Source organism: Chionomys nivalis, chromosome 15, assembly GCF_950005125.1.
Source record: "Chionomys nivalis chromosome 15, mChiNiv1.1, whole genome shotgun sequence".
NCBI lineage: Eukaryota > Metazoa > Chordata > Mammalia > Rodentia > Cricetidae > Chionomys > Chionomys nivalis.
Genome location: NC_080100.1, coordinates 67,828,303 through 67,846,964, shown reverse-complemented (window position 1 = coordinate 67,846,964; position 18,662 = coordinate 67,828,303). Strand labels below are relative to the sequence as shown.

The 18,662-nt window shown below is 38.3% G+C and overlaps 1 protein-coding gene across 8 annotated transcripts in view; it reads left to right on the top strand.

Moving 5' to 3' along the window:
• Skic3 (SKI3 subunit of superkiller complex) overlaps positions 1–18,662 on the top strand; it is a 119,322-nt gene that overhangs the window by 96,111 nt on the left and 4,549 nt on the right. For 7 of the 8 annotated variants that reach the window (XR_009058368.1, XM_057789726.1, XM_057789728.1 and 4 more), the window contains 3 exons: positions 3,988–4,140; positions 8,637–8,767; positions 10,561–10,684. Coding sequence is in view for 7 of the 8 variants with exons in the window: in XM_057789726.1 (XP_057645709.1) it covers positions 3,988–4,140; positions 8,637–8,767; positions 10,561–10,684 (408 nt within the window). In the remaining variant the exon portion in view is untranslated. Of the gene's footprint in view, positions 1–2,316; positions 2,471–3,987; positions 4,141–8,636; positions 8,768–10,560; positions 10,685–18,662 lie in introns of those variants that run through there. The other variant, XM_057789729.1, reaches the window with a different exon arrangement.

Sequence of the window (18,662 nt, the reverse complement as noted above, 5' to 3'; positions counted from 1 at the left end):
ATTGTTGTCATGGAGGAGAGCATGTTGGTGTGCAGGGAGCTGTGCTTCTGGAGCTGAGAGTTCTGCATCTTTATTGGTGGGCAACAGGAGGTGAACTCGGACACTGGGCGTGACTTGAGCATATATGAGACCTTAAAGCCCACCCCCACATTGGCACGCTTTCTCTAATAGGGCCTTATCAATAGCTGCAAAGTCACATCTCCTGATAGAGTTTATGGGGGCAATTATATTCAAACTATCACAACATGTATCACAATTTTGAGTGTTGTGTGTGTGCATGTGTGTTAATTCGGCCTTTAAAAGGAATGTGTTTTCCCCAGCTACTTTATGAGTATGAATATCTAAGATTTTAATGGCTATTCTGTGACAATGTAAAATTAAAATGGCTATTTTAGAGCTAGAAATTTTCATTAGCAGCTTATCTGCTCTTTTCATTCATATTGATGACCTTTATAAAAAGTACATAGTAGTCACTGTACCTTTAATTTTTCTTAATAAAATATGGAGAAGCACACTCTGAATTCAGATTGTTAGTTCTTCCATTGCCCAGGAAGGTTTTAAAAAGATAAAATTTGAATATAGATTGCCTAAACATTCATTTCGCTATAGCATATTCTTCATTCTTACCTTTCTTTATATCAAGCTTTTTATAAGCTATAAATAAGGAAATTAATGTCATAAAATATTTTATAAGCCATAAATAAGAAAATTAAATAATGTCATAAAATATTTGGAGTATGCAGGCTAAGTCTCTAATTCTTGAATAAAAATGTCGCTTCCTCCCTCTTAGAGAAGTTTTCGTTTGAGATCTAGACACTTAAGTCCTAAGGTAAGTTAGGGAACCTTGTCAAATTAAAGTGGGAAAGTCGAAGGTGAAATGGTGTAACAAATAAAGTCTTAAGAAAGTGTGCACGTATATGCACCTGTATTTTCTCATATGTGCACACGGAATAGTAAGTACCAGTCACGTGTGATGCCTGTGTAACTGCCACCTATATAAGTTCCCACCTCCCTGGTGCCTTTTAAGTTGATTTCCTCCCCAAATTCCCCAAAGAGAGAAGCTGTAATTCTGACTCCCACATTTCTGCCAAACTTTGCCTGGTTTTGAACTTCATATAAATGGAATCCTCATTTGTATCTGTCTATATTCACTAAATATTATATATGGGAGATTCATTTTGCTTCATGTGTCAAGAATGTTTATTCAGCTCATGTGTTGCTATTTTGTATTATTGTGTATAATGGAACTGTTAGTGTCCTGGGTGTCTTACGTGTATGTGTACCAGTTTGCACTCAGGTGAGCATCTCATATGAAATGGTGTTGCTAGATTGTCCTTCTCTATCTTAGACATGTAATACTATCTTTTTGTGTTTTAACTTTCATTTACCTGGTGACTGATGATGTTGAACATCTCCTCAAATGCTATTGACCTTTCAGATACTTGAAGCACCATTTTATACATTTTAAATTGGTTTTTAAGTGAGATTAATGAGATACATAAAGCATTTATAATGAATTACTGGAATTAATCAAATTTTATGAATGTGACTGCATTGTATATAAGCATTACAGCTGTGGCTCCTATTAGCATTCTCTTGGTGCTATTTTTATGCCAGCTTTTAATATTGATGGTTGAATTAAGCAGATTCTGATTTTGGTGGGAGTTTTGTTTTGGTTTACGTTTGTTATTTTTCCTTACTGCGAATGAACCTTGATCTGGGGAGATGGCTCAGTAGGTACAGTGCTTCTGTGCGAGCGTGAGAACTGAGCTAGGATCCCCAACACACACCCTAGGAAGGCAGGTGGGGTTCCTTAGCCAGCCAGTCCGGGCAGTCATTGCACTCCAGATTCAGTAAAAGGCCCCAGCTCAGCAGAGAAGGTAGAGGGTGATGAAAGGGGACACTTGACATTAATCTCAGATTCCTATGTATATACCCACCCCACGAACACATGCATGCGTACAGCATCAATTTCGGGTTTCTGTGTGTACACACCCCATTAACACATGCATGTAATACACATACACACAGGAAAGGAAAAATAAATCTTTTAAGTCCCACTTGATTTTGATATATTAATGTAATGTAATGATGATGCCATTTTGCAAATATCGTATTTAGAATTTTTAAGGGCATTGGAGCCTCAGTCCAGAGGCTGCTGTGTGAGTGCTAGGAATTGAAACCAGGTCCTCTGCAAGAGCAGCAAGTGCTCTTAACTGCTGAGCCATCTCCAGTTCTCAGGTGTAGAACTTTTTTTTTTAAAAATATTTATTTATTCATTATGTATACAATATTCTGTCTGTGTTATGCCTGCAGGCCAGAAGAGGGCACCAGACCCCATTACAGATGGTTGTGAGCCACCATGTGGTTGCTGGGAATTGAACTCAGGACCTTTGGAAGAGCAGGCAATGCTCTTAACCTCTGAGCCATCTCTCCAGCCCTCAGGTGTAGAACTTTTGACTTTGGAGTCGTAAGAGAAATTAGCCTGTAATAATTATTCCTGTGAAGTCTTTGCTAAATATTTTATCTATGTTCTTATTTCTTTGTCTTTTATTTTCTAAAAACTAATTTCTTCTTTTTGCTATTTCTTTGCTGTTTGTTTCATTTTAGTTTCTATTTTCTGCCATAGCTTCTTGAGACAGATTTTATTGTAATATGTATTTTTCTTTCATTTTTTCAGGTGTGTGTGTATGTGTAGTAGTTTCATGTGTGTGTGTAGATGCACATGTATGTGTGCATGAATGTAGAGACCTGAGATTAGTATTGGGAGTCTTCTCAGAGACTCAGTGTCTCTCATTGAATCCAGAGCTCACCATCTTGGCTCCTCTGGCACACCGGAGTATTTTTGTCTCATTTCTTGGACCCTGGGATTACAAGTGGCTACTGTTCCCACCTGACTCCTTATGTGGACTCTCAGGATCTGAACTCTGGTCTTTACTTGCATCAGGAGCGCTTTGCCTGCTGCTCCATCATCCCTAACGTCTAATTTGCATTCTAGTGTAGCATTTCTCTTGTCGTTTGTTTCTAAATGCTCTTTAATTGTCATTGGGATTTCTTTACCTTGCTTTTTATATGAAGCATCTTGAAAAATTTATAATATGAGACGATTCTAGATACTTTTCTGTTAATGATTTCAAGCATAATTTTATTTAGAACATAATTTTATAGTTTCAAGTCACTGACTATTTTTTTGAAATATAGTTTCTGTGATAGTTTTTGGGACAAGGACTCAGTAGTTAGTAGTCTGGGGTCCTGGAACTTGTGATCCACCTGCTTTGATTTTCAGAGTGCTTGGATTATATCACAAGCCAACATGTCTGGTTTCAGATTTGTTTTTTAATCCAGAATAAAGTCAAATATGGTAAATTCTGCATATAGAGTTCTAAAATGTGTTCTGCAGTTGTTGACAGTATTTTTAATGAGGTAGTGTAAACCAAGCTTGTCATTGTTTGTATCTTTTTTGTCTCCATGCTGAATTTTTATGTCTTCTGTTTCTTAATATGCTTGTTGAAACAGAGCATGTTAAAATCACCTGTCACTCTGAATTTGTCTACTGTTGGTCTCTGTCAGCCTTTCCCTGTGATTTCTGTGTTGTTTTGGATTTGCAGATGTAATATGCTTGTGTGGAAGGAACGCTGTTACAGTATCAACTTCATATCTTGCCTTTTCTGGCTTAAAGACTACATTGTTGAATAGCTGCACAAACTTGCTTTTGATTATATAGTTTATTCAGTTTTTGCATTGTAATTTAATATTCTTGATTTGGCATCGTTGGATACGCTTTAGACTTCAGCATGATATGGCCAGGAAACTATTGCTGGCAGAATAAACAATGTGATTACCCTCATTCTTTTGGGGGACACAGAACATACCAATAATTGAATTAAAAATTAAGTTCATTAGAGTTGAGTGAATTTGTTGGGAGTGAGGAACCAGACTCTGTACAAAACTCAAATGTTTGCATCTTTCTTGCTTTCTGTCCCTTAGTGGCTGGCACAGGTGTATCAGTCCCAAGGAATGATGGGTGCTGCAGAGATGTGCTACAGAAAGAGTCTACAAGTGGCATCCCAACAGGGCAGCTGGAGTGGGAAGCTCTCGAGTCTGTTGAAGCTAGCACTGCTTGCATTGGATGTGTGCATGGTGAGTTGTGCTCATGAAAACTTGATTTCTTCGAAACCCCTTTTCCTTTGTGAATACGGAACCTTTCACATGGCGATACTCTGTGCCACTTTCCCAGTGCTTCATTATCTTTTGTTGTGGTGTCTTGTGGACTTTGTACCTTGACCTCCAGAGGAATGTAGAGCAATAGCCACCCACAGACTACAAGAGAATTTCTTAATTGTTTAGAGACAATCTAAGAATGTAATTTTACAAATTGAGTTATAACAGGTGTATTCTTGGTAACAATAATTCAAAGTCTGTTACTTATTGTGGCAAAGATGCCAACATTTAACTTTCTCTTTTCTTAATTCAATTTGATATTCCTCAAGGTATTTCTAGAGACTTCTATCACTTGATATCCTATTTTCTTTTTTCATTATTTAATTGAAATTTTAAATATTAATCCTAGTTTCTCTCCCCTCCCCAACCCCCATCCACTCCTCAGAGAGAATAAGGCTTCCCATGGGGAGGCAAGAAAATCTAGCACATCCCTTTGAGGCAGGACCAAGGCCCTCCCTATTATACTTAGACTGAGCAAAGTGTGCCTCCAAAGAGAATGAGCTCCAAAAGGACAGTTCAAACAGCAGGGGTAAATCATGGCTGCACTGCCGGTGGCCCCCCAGCCATACAACTGTCACCCACATTCAGAGAGCCTAGTTTGGTCCTCTGCTGGTTCCCCCACTGTCAGTCTGGAGTCATTGAGCTCCCATTAGCTCAGGTCATCTGTTTCAGTGGGTGTCCCCATCAAGGTCTTGACCCCTTTGCTCAGATAATCATTTCTCCCTCTCTTCAACTGGACTTTGGGAGCTCAGCCCACTTCTCTGCTGTGGATCTCTGCATCTGCTTCCATCAGTTGCTAGATGAAGGTTCTATGATAGTTAAGGTAGTCATCAAACTGATTGCAAGGGAAGGCCACTTCAGACACCCTCTCCACTATTGCTTAGCGTCTTAGGTGGGGTCATCCTTGTGGATTCCTAGGAATTTCCTTAGTGCCAGGTTTCTTGGTAGCCCCATAATGACTCCCTCAACTAAGATATCTCTTTCCTGGTTCTCCCTCTTTGTCCTTCCCCCATCTAGATCATCCTTTTCCCTCACGTTCTTCTCCTTCTTCCTCTTTCTCCTCCCCCCCTTCCCACCCTCCCTTTTCATCCCATCCCCACATTACCAATTTTATCAGGAGATCTTGTCTATTTCCCCTTCCCAGGGAGATCCATGTATGGTTATGTTAAGGTTCTCCTTGTTACCTAGCTTCTCTGGGTTCATGAACTATAAGCTAGTTATCCTTTGCTTTACATTTAATATCCACTTATGAGTCAGTACATATAGCATTCTTCTTTCCAGATCTGGGTTACCTTACTGAGGATTGTTTTTTCTAGTTCCATCCATGTGCATGCAAATTTCAAGATGCCATTGTTTTTTAACTCTGAGTAGTACTCTAATGTGTAGATGTGCCACACTTTATTTATCCATTCTTCCATTGAGGGGCATCTAGATTGTTTCCAGATTCTGGCTATTACAAATAATGCTGCTATGAACATAGTTGAACAAATGTCTTTGTAGAATGATAGACTTATTCCCAATTTTCTGAGAAACAGCCATACTTCTTTTCTTTTCTTTCTTTTTTTTTTTTTTAAATGTCAGAGTTCTCGGTCAGACTTGAAAACGCTTTTAAACAAGTCCTTGTCAATCTCTAAATTGTTCTTGGTGACTTTGGTAAACCCTTTGATCAAAACTGTGACCAGAGGGGCATATAACATACTTATTTTCAAAGTGGCTGTATAAGTTTACACTCCCACCAGCATAAGCTATCATTGGTGTTTTTGGTCTTAGCCATTCTGACTGGTGTAAGTGTTTAGGTGGAAGCATGACTCCAGCTCCTGGCATCCACATACCCAAAGATTCTGGAATGTTCGGATGGAGGCTCCACTCCATACTCCCTCCCCCAGAGTGGCCTCAGTCCAGACTCCACCCCCAAGAAAGCCTTCCAAATGATGACCCCTCTCCAGAGATGCCCAAGACCACTCCCACAGGGTATTTAAACTGCCCCTCAGAGAACACTAGGTTTTCTGGTCTTCCTCTCCTGTCTCCTCTCTGGGGGGCTGGAAAGCCATCCATGTGCGATTGTATCCATTAAACCGAGGCTTTTCTAGTTTTGTTTGATTTGATCTGATTCAGATTATTGCTTTGGTGGAGAAACTTTTCAGTAAGATGGTATCTCAGAGTCATTTGATTTGCATTTCCCTGATGTTGAAATTCTTCTGTTGAGAATTCTCTGTTTCGATTTGTACCCCAGTTTTTAATTGGATCATTCAGTATTTTAGTATCTAGTTTCTTGAATTCTTTATATATTTTGGAGCCCAGTCCTCTGACTGATGTAGGGTTGGTGAATATTTTCTCCCATTCAGTAGGCTGCCGTTTTGTCTTACTGACTGTGACCTTTGCCTTGCAGAAGCTTTTCAGTTTCAGGAGGTTTCATTATTAATTGTTTCTCTCAGTGTCCTTGCTACTGGTGTTATATTTAGAAAGTGGTCTCCTGTGCCCATGCATTCAAGGCTACTTCCCACTTTCTCTTCTATCAGGTTCAGTGTGGGTGGAATTATTTTGAAGTCTTTAATCCATTTGGACTTGAGTTCTGTGCATGGGGATCTATTTACATTCTTTTATATGTTGACATCCAGTTATGCCAGCACCATTTGTTGAAGATGCTTTCTTTTTTTCATTGTATAATTTTAGCTTCTTTGTCAAAAAATCAGGTGTTCATAGGTGTGTGGATTAATATCTGGATCTTTGATTCAATTCCATTGGTCAACCTGTCTGTTTTCATTACTGTAGCTCTACAATGGAGCTTGATCTCAGGGATGGTGATGCCTCCACAAGTTCCTTTATTGTACAGGATTGTTGTGGCTATCCTGGGTTTTTTTGTTTTTCTATATGAAGTTGAGTATTGTTCTTTTGAGGTCTGTGAAGAATTGTGTTGGGGTTTTGATGGGGATTGCATTGAATCTGTAGATTGTTATACTTAGTATATGTATTTGTTTTTATATGGTTATATGAAAATGTGAAATAAACTATTTTGACTTTTAAAATGCATATTATGGATACTAGTAATTAGGAAATCTTAGAACAATGTGAAGATTTTGTGTTTTGTTTTCCTTTTTAGTACTTTTATTTTTGGAAGTTATGATTGTATAATTCCTCCCTTCTCTTCCTTTTAATCATCTTTTGTGTGCCCCACCTCCCACCCCTGTAGTGTTGCTTTATCTAAAATACAATTCCTACATCTAAGGATTGGGATTATTTTAGAAGGTCAGGCAGAAAAATTCTAAGAGCCAGGGGAGCAGGGATTTTGCTGAGACTGTTTTTGAGGTGGAGTCTCGTGAGAATTACTTTCTACCTTTAAGCTCCCTGCATAAAATCCACCCGCTAGATAGCAGGCATGCTTGTCTCATTTACACAGTCTTCATGTCTCATAGTCAAACACACTACCGTGGAGTTACAGCCCCAGCCCTAGGGAAAACAGTAATTTTTCTTCTTATCTAGTTTTGTTACTGCTTAATTTCCCTTACTGTTTCTTAGCAAGTTTATGCTACTATTGAATCAGTATTTTTCTAAAACCTGTTCATAACTGAAGGAATATACATGCATTTTCCTCCCATGCAATGGCACTACTTTGTTTTCAGTATTAATGACTTTGGTTTAATTCTTCCCTCATCTACTTTGGTGTTTATATTATGACTTTATTAAATTTCAGATTTTCTTCTCAGATGATCTTTGAAAAGCAACATAGTACATTTACCTCTGTCTTAGTCATGGTTGCAAAGAGACACTATGACCATGGCAACTCTTATAAAGGAAAGCGTTTAATTGGGGCTGGCTTACAGTTTCAAAGTTTTCATCCATTGTCATCATGGTGGGAAGCATGGCAGCGTGCAGGCAGATCTGGTGCTGGAGAGGTAGCTGAGAGTTCTACATCTTAATCTGCAGGGAGCAGGCAGAGCAAGAGACACTGAAGCTACTTGGGCATTTAAAACCTCAAAGCCTACCCTCAGTGACACACTTCCTCCAACAAGGTTATACCTCCTAATGGTACCACACCCCCCAGTGACCAAGCATTCAAAGCTATGAGCCTATAGTGGCATTTCTGTTCAAACCACCACACCGTTATTAAAAGTTTGGTCATGTTAAATTTGATAGACTAAAGAAAAGATTACTTGCTAATAGAGTTGTCATCTATAATGCATATTTTTCTTTTAACAATGCTTTATGTTATTAAATAATGTTTTCTTTTTGAGCTCTTCCCTTATCTTAGTGTACACTGTTTTGTCAATTCTTAAGGGCAGGGACAGATCCCAGATCATTTTTAGTAATTACAATTTTGTTCCTTAGTATTTGTATGATGATAGACAAGACAGGAATCCATGGTGAGAGCTGAACACGATTAAGCTTGGAGTTAATGTTTATTCTGCACTTTCTAGGCTAATGTTTCTGGTGATCACTGGTCGTCCTTGCTTCAAGAAGCCACAAGTGAGGCCTTGAAAGTTTGCTTCTCTCCGCTGGCTGTCTTCTTGCAAGCTTTGTTACAGTTCAACCGTAAGATGGGAGCAAGGTATAAGAAATCTGTTTTTTATTAGCTTGGAACCCCTACTTCACTGTAAACCTCCTAGGAAATGATCAAGGGAGGATTTATAATGAGATAAACTAGTAAAGTAAGCTTTGGAATATTCATGTCTTGCTACTCCAGGAACATTTCATTCTGTATTGCAGTGAGGAAGAAAACATTTCATGTTTGTTTAACAAAAAATGATGCATAGATATAAATATGAGAAGTTTGGCATGGCAACATGTCATGTGAAGATGCCCTTGAGGTTTTTTATTCTCTTCTATTTTAGGGTGAGCCAGCAGTGTAGTATCGGTTCTAGAGGCAGACAAAACTCAGAGTGACCCTGGCTGAAGGTTATATTAATAGAAGTTTTGCTAATTTAACAAACTGGAAAAATTAGCATATGTTGGAAACCAAGGCTATTTGTAAACACTGTTTTTGTGTCTGGAAAAGTCAAAAGCTATTCAAATTAAAAACAAAAATTTTGATAATATTATTAGAGGTTGGGGTGGAGGATCACAAACATGAAGAACATTACTTACAAGTCATATGTGTGGATGGAAAGTATTTAAAAATTTTAAAAGTAACATGGTTCTAATAAGTCAATTCTAAATGAAATAATGATTTAGGGATAAACAATACTGACACTGGATACAGAATAGGTATTATAGAAATAGAGCTCAATATATATATATATAAATATGCCCCCCTCAAAAAGCCAACCCTCACAAAATAAGACAGAAGGATGGATTAAGATCCTGCTGCTATTCAGCAATTCTGGCATTATTTGTAATTTTCACCTGGCAGGGAGCTGGGGGCTCTTTGTGTGTTTGCATGCATACAGTTTCACAGAGAAATGTTCTGTCTGTAAACACCTAATGAGCTGGCGCACTACTGTTCTCATGTTGTCTAGACTTCTTATCATTGTCATCATTTTTACTATTCGCCCCTGAGTATACAGTCTCGGAGGAAGCTGTGATTGTGATGTAACCAAGTGTGGGACTTCCTTAGTCCTACTCAAACTAATTGCTATTTATATGATCCTTCTACTTAGCACTTCTAAAATGAGTTGCTTTATGTTATTTCTACCACTAAGGAGTTTTGAGGGTCATAAATGTTAGTAAGTTAGGAGACAAAGAAATCAGAACATAACTGTAAATCATTTTAATTATATGAGTTGAATTCACATATTGTACATCTCCTTGAAGATGCTAAACACTTGATTTTACACATGTGGCCTGTTATCAGATAATAAATATTTGTTGTTCCTACGTAGCATGGTTGTGTTACTAGTTGTTTAGTTGTTTGGTTGGTTAGTTAGTTGGTTACTTCTGTAAGAATTATTTTTCTCCCATGAATTTTCCTGGAATTTTGAGATAGGGTCTTACTGCGTATTCAAAGCTACCTTGGATCTTGTGAGCATTCCGCCTTCATCATCATGCCTGGCTGATTTTTCTGTAACTGTCAAAAACGATTACAGGGTAAACACCCAGAAATGCTCATGTAATTTAGAATCTTCTCTCCATTGTATGTCAAGTGACCTTCAATTTGCATGTCTGCAGTAAGAATAACAGCAATAAGTTTATGAATATTAAGAATGACTAAGTCTACTAGTGCTTTGTGCATAGTAAACATTTAATAAATAATAACTATTACTTTTCTTATCAGAATAAAATAATAAAGTAATCAGGTAAGATTTTCAAATGTTTGAGAAAGGTAATGTATGTATGAGATTAGTATATAAAATCCATCATAATAACTTAAAGACTTTGAAATAATTGTAAATGTCTTTCTTCTAGAGAGACGCGGCGACTCTTGGAGAGAGTAGTGTACCAGCCTGGCTATCCCAACTCAATTGTATCTACAGCACGTTGGTACCTCTTAAGACACCTCTATGCGAAAAATGACCAGGAGCTCATTGATGTAAGCTGTTAACTTCATTAAAATACTAGAGTTATCTTTTCAAACTTACCCTTATAACGACGTAAATGAATGCAGACAGATTATAAAAATATAAACAGCTTTAATGGGGAAATAGACTTACAGGACCACAGGTTCCCGCGGAGAACAGGAAAAGCAGAGAAAAAAGGGCTGCTGGGATCATGCCCGGCAGATTTATTAGTAAACATTAGCCCGAGGCGAACATGCCCCCAATGGGTGAAACTTATCCCTACATCTCCCCCTTTTGTCTAAATAAGACAGAACTAAACCAAATACAACCATATACAATAATAACAAATAATAAATATAACAAACAATATTGAGAACAAAAGTTTTGCTAAACATTCTATCTCAAGGAGTCTAAATAACATAGAGAGTAACTACAATTATATAATCTTCAACTCCGTCAAAGATCTGAGAAGGGAATAAATATTACTTAACAAACGAGAGATATCCAAAATGTGCAACAATTGACAGAGACAACTGACTACCTGGGCAATCACCCAAAGTCTTGTTTGCAATGTTGAGTCAACCAACTTTGGCTAAGGCCTAACATAACTGACATACCATTCTTAGAACTATCCTACCCTGTCTTGGCAGGATAAGACAATCCTGCTTCATCCACTTAGGGATATTCTGTATCTTTGTCAGAAGTTGAGGTATGGGCTTTTCTTAACCCAAAGGCCAGTTCTGCCAAGAAGACAAGCTCCCAGTGGAGTGTCTTTGGTGCTCAACGTTCTCTCGGGAGTAGAGTGGCGTTGCCAGGAGTAATTGTGTCTCGTTGGCACAGAAATTTTAGGTTAGATTATAGGCCATTTTCTACAGCTCTTCGAAGAGGGTGAAGATCATACTATCTATACTAAATATAATCTCTATGTATCTAAAAGACCTGATTAACCTAAAAATAAATATGACAAACATATAATTCTCAATACCTATCTAACTTGAAGACTAAAAGAATAAACAACTGTGATATATATGAAGACAATGATCTTCAACTGTAAACAATATCATAGTATTAGAGGTAGAAATGTACATTGTAATATGGTAGATGTATCAATACAATATAGACAAAGTTATAAGCATACTCATACAAAAATAGAGGTAGGAACACTCACATTCAATATTCAATATATCAATATACAAGAAACAGTACCAATACAATTTTCTATAAACAGTAATTCACAAATACCAATCATCCCATAAAACCAGTTAATCCCCCTTCTTCTTCTTTTTTTTTTTTGAAAAATACCCCTAATTCCATAAAAATATCACCCCATCCCCTCAACCCTAAACCAACCAGTAAAAGATGTCCCTAACCCTGAGGGCAAACTCTGTTGGGAGAGGGGATGTTGTCCTCTAAGATTGTTTCTAGCTGACATGGGGGCGACGTTCTTCTTAGGGGGTCCTGTGAAAGCAAATGATGGTAAAATTCCCAATTTAACCTTTGCCCTAAGAAAATTGTAACTAGTCTCTGAGCGTTTTGAGAAGGTCCGGCCAGAGTGTTGTCAAAAATGTGCACCATTCGAAATAGTCTCGTGTAGTTGGTACCAAAAAACAGGTCTAATATTTGCGCTTTAAAAAAAAAAAATCATGACGTCATAAAAACCAGATTGAGTTGATGTCGTGGGGCCCCATCTTCATCCTGGAAACTTCAAAGATTACTGTAGGAAAATTTGTTGCTTGTTATGGGAAATTTAAACATTAACAACAAGGACATATACTGACATATAAAGAAAGACACAGATATGAGGAAAGGCAAAGAAAGTTTAAGACAAATATATATATATATAAAAAATTAATACTTACAGAACATGTCCCTCCATCAGTAATTAAATATTCAGGGTCCCTTAAAATCTTTGAAGATGGGTATTTTCCTGTGGAGATAAGAAGAGAACCCTGCCCCCAACCTATCTGTATTACTACCATCAGTATGATTGCCATCCATGTGATTGAATTGTTATTTATCTTTCCCAAGTGGCTTCTCTTCATCAAAATGAACCTTTATCAATTTTGATGGTATCCACAATTTTTTCTCACCTGTGGAGACAACAGCAAATCCCCTTCCCCAACGCAGCACATCTCCTGGCTTCCATTGTGAGGTCAGCACATCCTTGAAATAAACTGGTTGATTTAGTTCAGTAGACTTTTCCATTATCCAATGTCTTTCTGCAGCCGATGTTCCCTTCTCATTAGTGTTGAGAAAATTCAAGGTTAACAAAGCATTATGTAATCTATTTCTGGGGGTGTTTTCCACCCCTTTCTGTTTGTTCAACATATCCTTTATAGTTCGATTTGATCTTTCTATGACTGCTTGACCTGTAGGATTGTATGGTATACCTGTAACATGCTTGATATTGTAATAATCAAAAAACCGTTTCATTTTCCTAGAGACATAAGCAGGACCATTATCTGTCTTTATTTGTGTAGGTATATCCATGATAGCCATGACTTCTAATAAATGAGTGATTACTGAATCAGCTTTTTCTGAACTTAAAGCCGTTGCCCACTGAAAGCCTGAATAAGTGTCAGTGGTGTAATGAACATATTTTAATTTGCCAAATTCTGCAAAGTGGAACACATCCATCTGCCAGATTTCATTCCTTTGGGTGCCCTTTGGATTAGCCCCTGCAGGCAGTGGCGTCTGGTTATAGAAAGAGCAAGTAGGGCATTTCTTTACAATCTCTTTAGCTTGTTGCCATGTAATAGAAAACTCTTTCTTCAAACCTTTGCTATTAACATGATGTTTTTTATGAAATTCAGAGGCTTGTAGCACACTACCAATCAATAATTGATCAATTTCTGCATTACCTTGTGCTAGAGGACCTGGCAGACCCATATGGGATCGGATGTGTGTTATGCACATAGGGCAAAGCCTGTTCCTAATCAAATCTTGCACCTGGATAAACAAAGAGGTTAGTTCTGTATCATCAGGTATAAATTAAGCAGTTTCAATATGTAAAATAACTCTTTTTGCGTATTGTGAATCAGTAACTATATTAATAGGTTCTTTAAAATCCCTTAGCACCATAAGAATGGCATATAATTCTGCCTTCTGGACAGAATCATAAGGACTTTGTTCCACCTTACCCAAGTCTTCTGATCTGTAACCTGCCTTCCCTGATTTATTGGCATCAGTATAGAATGTACGGGCTCCAGTTATTGGAGTATCACGGACGATTCGAGAAAGGATCGAAGAAGTTCTCTTTATGAAGTTAAGCCTCTTGCTTTTTGGATAGTTGTTATTAATGTCTCCCAAAAAATTAGCACAAGCTCTTTGCCATGGTTCATTATCTTCCCATAATTTCTCTAGTTCATCAGCAGTGAAAGGCACTATAATTTCTGCTGGGTCTATGCCTGCTAGTTGACGAAGTCTCAACTTGCCTTTTATAATTAACTCAGAGACTTTTTCCACATAAGTTTTCTGTTTCTTACTTGGTTTATGTGGTAAAAAGATCCATTCCAAGATAATATCATCTCTCTGCATTAAAATTCCTGTAGGGGAAATTTTTGATTGTAGTATGACGAGAATACAATCAAGCTCTGGATTTACCCTGTCCACATGTGCCTGTTGTAATTTTTCCTCAATCATTGTCAGTTCCTTTTCTGCTTCAGCTGTTAATTCTCTGGGACTGTTTAAATCTTTGTCACCATCCAAGATTTTGTTCAAATGAATTATTAGATCAGGTGTTATCCCAATAGCTGGTCGTAGACTGGAAATGTCCCCTAACAGTCTTTGAAAGTCATTAAGAGTCCGTAGGCGATCTCTCCGAATTTGTGCCTTTTGTGTCTTAATTTTTTGCAAACCTATTTTATAACCTAAAAAATTAACAGAATCTCCCTTCTGAATCTTTTCAGGAGCAATTTGTAATCCCCATTTAGGTAAAAGTATTTTTATTTCTTCAGTCTGTTCAAGGTATCCATGTTTGAATCGGATAACAAAATGTCGTCCATATAATGATATACTATCGATTTGGGAAATTTCTTGCGTATTATTTGCAATGGTTGATTCACAAAATATTGGCACAGGGAGGGGCTATTTAATATACCCTGGGGGAGGACGGCCCAGTGGTACCTCCTCGAAGGTTGAGAATTATTATATGTAGGCACTGTGAAGGCAAATTTTTCTCTATCTTCTTTTTGTAAAGGTATAGTGAAAAAACAATCCTTTAATCAATAACTATGAGAGGCCATCCTTTTGGCAATAAAGAGGGCAAAAGAATTCCAGATTGCAGAGGGCCCATAGGTTGAATAACCTTGTTGATAGCCCTGAGATCTGTCACCATACTCCATTTACCTGATTTTTTCTTAACCATAAATACAGGAGAATTCCAAGGGCTGGTAGATTCTTCTATATGTCCAGCATCTAATTGCTCTTATACCAACTGTTCTAAAGCCTATAACTTTTTTTCAGCTAAAGGCCATTTCTTTGTCCATATTGGTTTCTCAGTCAACCATTTTAGAGGCAAGGTTGTTGGTATCTCTGAAGGGACATCAATTGCTTGTTCTTTTACAGCCTGAATGGCTGGTTTTCTCCGTTTGTAATATCTTTTAATGTTATTCTCAGAAATATAGGCTCTAGAAGTAGCAGGAATGTTAATTTGGGTATTCCATTGTTGTAATAGGTCACGACCCCATAAATTCATTGCAATATTGGCTACATATGGCCTTAATTTTCCTATTTGTCCCTCTGGTCCTATACATTCAACCCATCTCGTGCTCTGCCTTACTTGAGATAGGGTTCCAATTCCTAGGAGCTGAACATTTACATTCTGAAGAGGCCAATATGGATGCCAAGATTCTGGGGTAATGATACTTACATCCGCACCTGTGTCCAGCAGGCCAGTAATAAAAATGCCATTTACACACACTCTCAGCTTTGGTCTTTGATCATTTATAGAAGTTTGCCAAAACACACGGAACTCATCTTTCTGATCATTATTGCTTGTAACAGTAGGCATGGGGCTTCCTAATTGTCCTGACGAGTCACGTTCTCTGTAGTAACTGGAAATGACTGAACCATGTTTGCCATGGGGGCCTGTGAGGCCCCCTCTCACATTTCCCGTCTGTATCAGGTTGCCTTGTCTATCTCTTGTAGACCTGCATTCATTTGTCCAGTGTCTGCCTTTTCCACATCTTCTACATAAACCTGAAGGCTGAGTCCTATTTCTGTTATTTCTAGAAGATGCATTATTATTATTTCTGAAAATCTGTTGTCTACAATTCCTTTTCATATGACCCATTTTGCCACAATTAAAACATTTGGTATTCTGATGTCTTCTTTTACCATTGGAAATTGCTTCTTCTACCCATGCTTCAGTGCCATAGTCAAATGTATCAACATTCAGTGTATGCAAGACCCATTCTTCCAATGGCGCTGATCTGAGCTTTAAACGTCCCCAAATCCTTTTGCATTCCACATTTGCATTTTCATAAGCCAAAGACTCGATCATTATACGTCTTGCTTCTGGGTCAGATCTCCCTATTTGTACAGCTTTAGTTAGTCTTTGTAAAAAGTCACTAAAGGGTTCTCTCTGACCCTGTTTAACTCTGACAAATGATTCCATTCTCTGTCCTGGGTCTTGCACCCTGTCCCAAGCCCTTAAGGTTGCTGTAGTACACATGGAGAGTGTGTTTTCATCCAAATTAGCTTGTTCCTGAGGGTCGGAAAAGAGCCCCTCTCCTAGAATTTGATGTAGGGGAATCTCAATTCCCCTTGCTCTTTCCTGCTGTTCTAAAAGTCTAGCCTCTTGCCTGAATAAGCATTTCCATTTCAATTGCTGTCCACTCTCAAGTACAGCAGAGCTCAGCTGTAACCAGTCAGAGGGAGTTACTTTGCTTGTTGTGGCCCAAGATCTTAGCATCTCTTTAACAAAAGAGGCATGCATCCCAAAAGTCATTACAGCCTGTTTAATTTCTTTGAGATCATTCATACGGACAGGTTCCCATGTATCTTCCTTGATGACCCTAGGGTTTCTGGAACCAACCACTTTCTCTGTTGTCATTACTGAAACGGCAGGTAGAACTGTAGGTAGAGCTTTGTGGGAATTGTCCCGGAGAGATTACTCACAGATGTAGTTAAAATTTGCCTTTCTACCCCTTGCTCTTCTTCCTCAGAATTTAGAAATTCCTCAATCTTTTCAATTCTATTCACCATTGCCTTCTGCAATGTCTGAATCTCCTGTCCAGAATTATGTTCTAAAGCCTTCATTGAGGATTCTAAAGTATGAAGTTTGTCCATTAGAGATAACATCTCATCTTTGGACATAATTTTTATAGCATATACCGTGCCTTCTTGTATTGACAATCTTTCCGCCAATCTGTCATAAGCTTTAGACAAAATCCGATTGTCACATTCAGCAGTTTTGATTCTCTCAGTTAATGTTTCAGTTCCTACTGAAAGGGACTGAAGCTTACGATCCAAATCAGCTGTTCCCTCTTCCATAGTAATGAATTTGTCCTTAATATCAGCCATTAATGTTTCAGTTCCTACTGAAAGGGACTGAAGCTTACGATCCAAATCAGCTGTTCCCTCTTCCATAGTAATGAATTTCTCCTTAACATCAGCCTGTACCTCTTCTAAATTTTGTTCAGTTTGTCGAGTTGTGTTAAACAAAGATCTGTTCTCTGCCTGGAGAACTTCAAACTGATTTTTGAGAAGATTGTTGTCATTCTCAATTGTTTTTAAGCGTTCAACCTCGTCTCGTAAAGACTTTATCATATTTCTATTATCAAACCATATAGTACCAAGGAAAACTACAAATCCCAGAAAGATCCATATCTGTGGGCTGACAGACACTTCTTGTAAAATCTCCCACATGGTACAATTGAAAAGGCTGTTAAAGTCTTGAATGGTAATGTTTTCAGATATTTTTCTTATTTATAAAAGAAAATTATTTACCTGTAATGACGTTTTCCTGCCAGTGGTGGCGAAAGAAATGCACCTGAGTCCACGTGGTCTAAGCCAGAGCCGGTCTGAAACAATTAACTCAAAACGAAAATTATTGTACTGCCTGAGAAGTTAGATTGGTCGCGGAAGGGGACACTTTGTCTGCTGCTGTGGCGGCTTTTGCTTGAAAACCACAGGTGCTTCCGTTAATTCAGGTAGTGGGGCTTTGGAAGGCAGGCAGGGTGCAGCTAACTGCTCTGGCCCAAGTAAATCTGAAAGAAGGGGCAGGCCCACCGTAGGCGTAAGGGGCCGAGTGAGGGTCACCACTCTGAGACTGTATCGTGGCCTGGAGTGGGGGAAGGGAAAGCGAGCAGGGAGCGCGCTGTGAAAGCTAGCAGGCTCTGCTTGCCCAATCGCACTTCCTGAGCTCCGGTAACTAACTTGCTTGCAAAGGCTGGGAAAGATGGAGCTTGCGCCCCCCGGCAAAATAGCCTGATGTTGGACGTCAAATGTAACGACGTAAATGAATGCAGACAGATTATAAAAATATATACAGCTTTAATGGGGAAATAGACTTACAGGACCACAGGTTCCCGTGGAGAACAGGAAAAGCAGAGAAAAAAAGGGCTGCTGGGAACACGCCTGGCAGATTTATCAGTAAACATTAGCCCAAGGCGAACACGCCCCCAATGGGTGGGGCTTATCCCTACATACCCTACTATTAGTGAAATTTTAACAGATGAATATAAATTTCTTTGGCCAAAATACTACGATTAATGTTGCATTGCAGAGAGTAGAGAAATAGTTATTTACTTGGTTTGAAGGTTTAATGTGTGGTTACTTAGTGTTTTACATACATTTGTTATAGAATTCTTACCTTGGCATTATAATACTGAAAACTAAGATTCTTTGGCATGAAAAGCCATGGTATTAATGCTTTGCTTAAAAATAGGTAAGTGTAGATTCAACAGGAAGCCATACTAAGTTTTCTTTGAGTAACCATTTAGAATCCAAAGTTCAAATTACTGTCTACCAGCTCCCGTGGTGTAATGCTTAACGCTCTGGACTCTG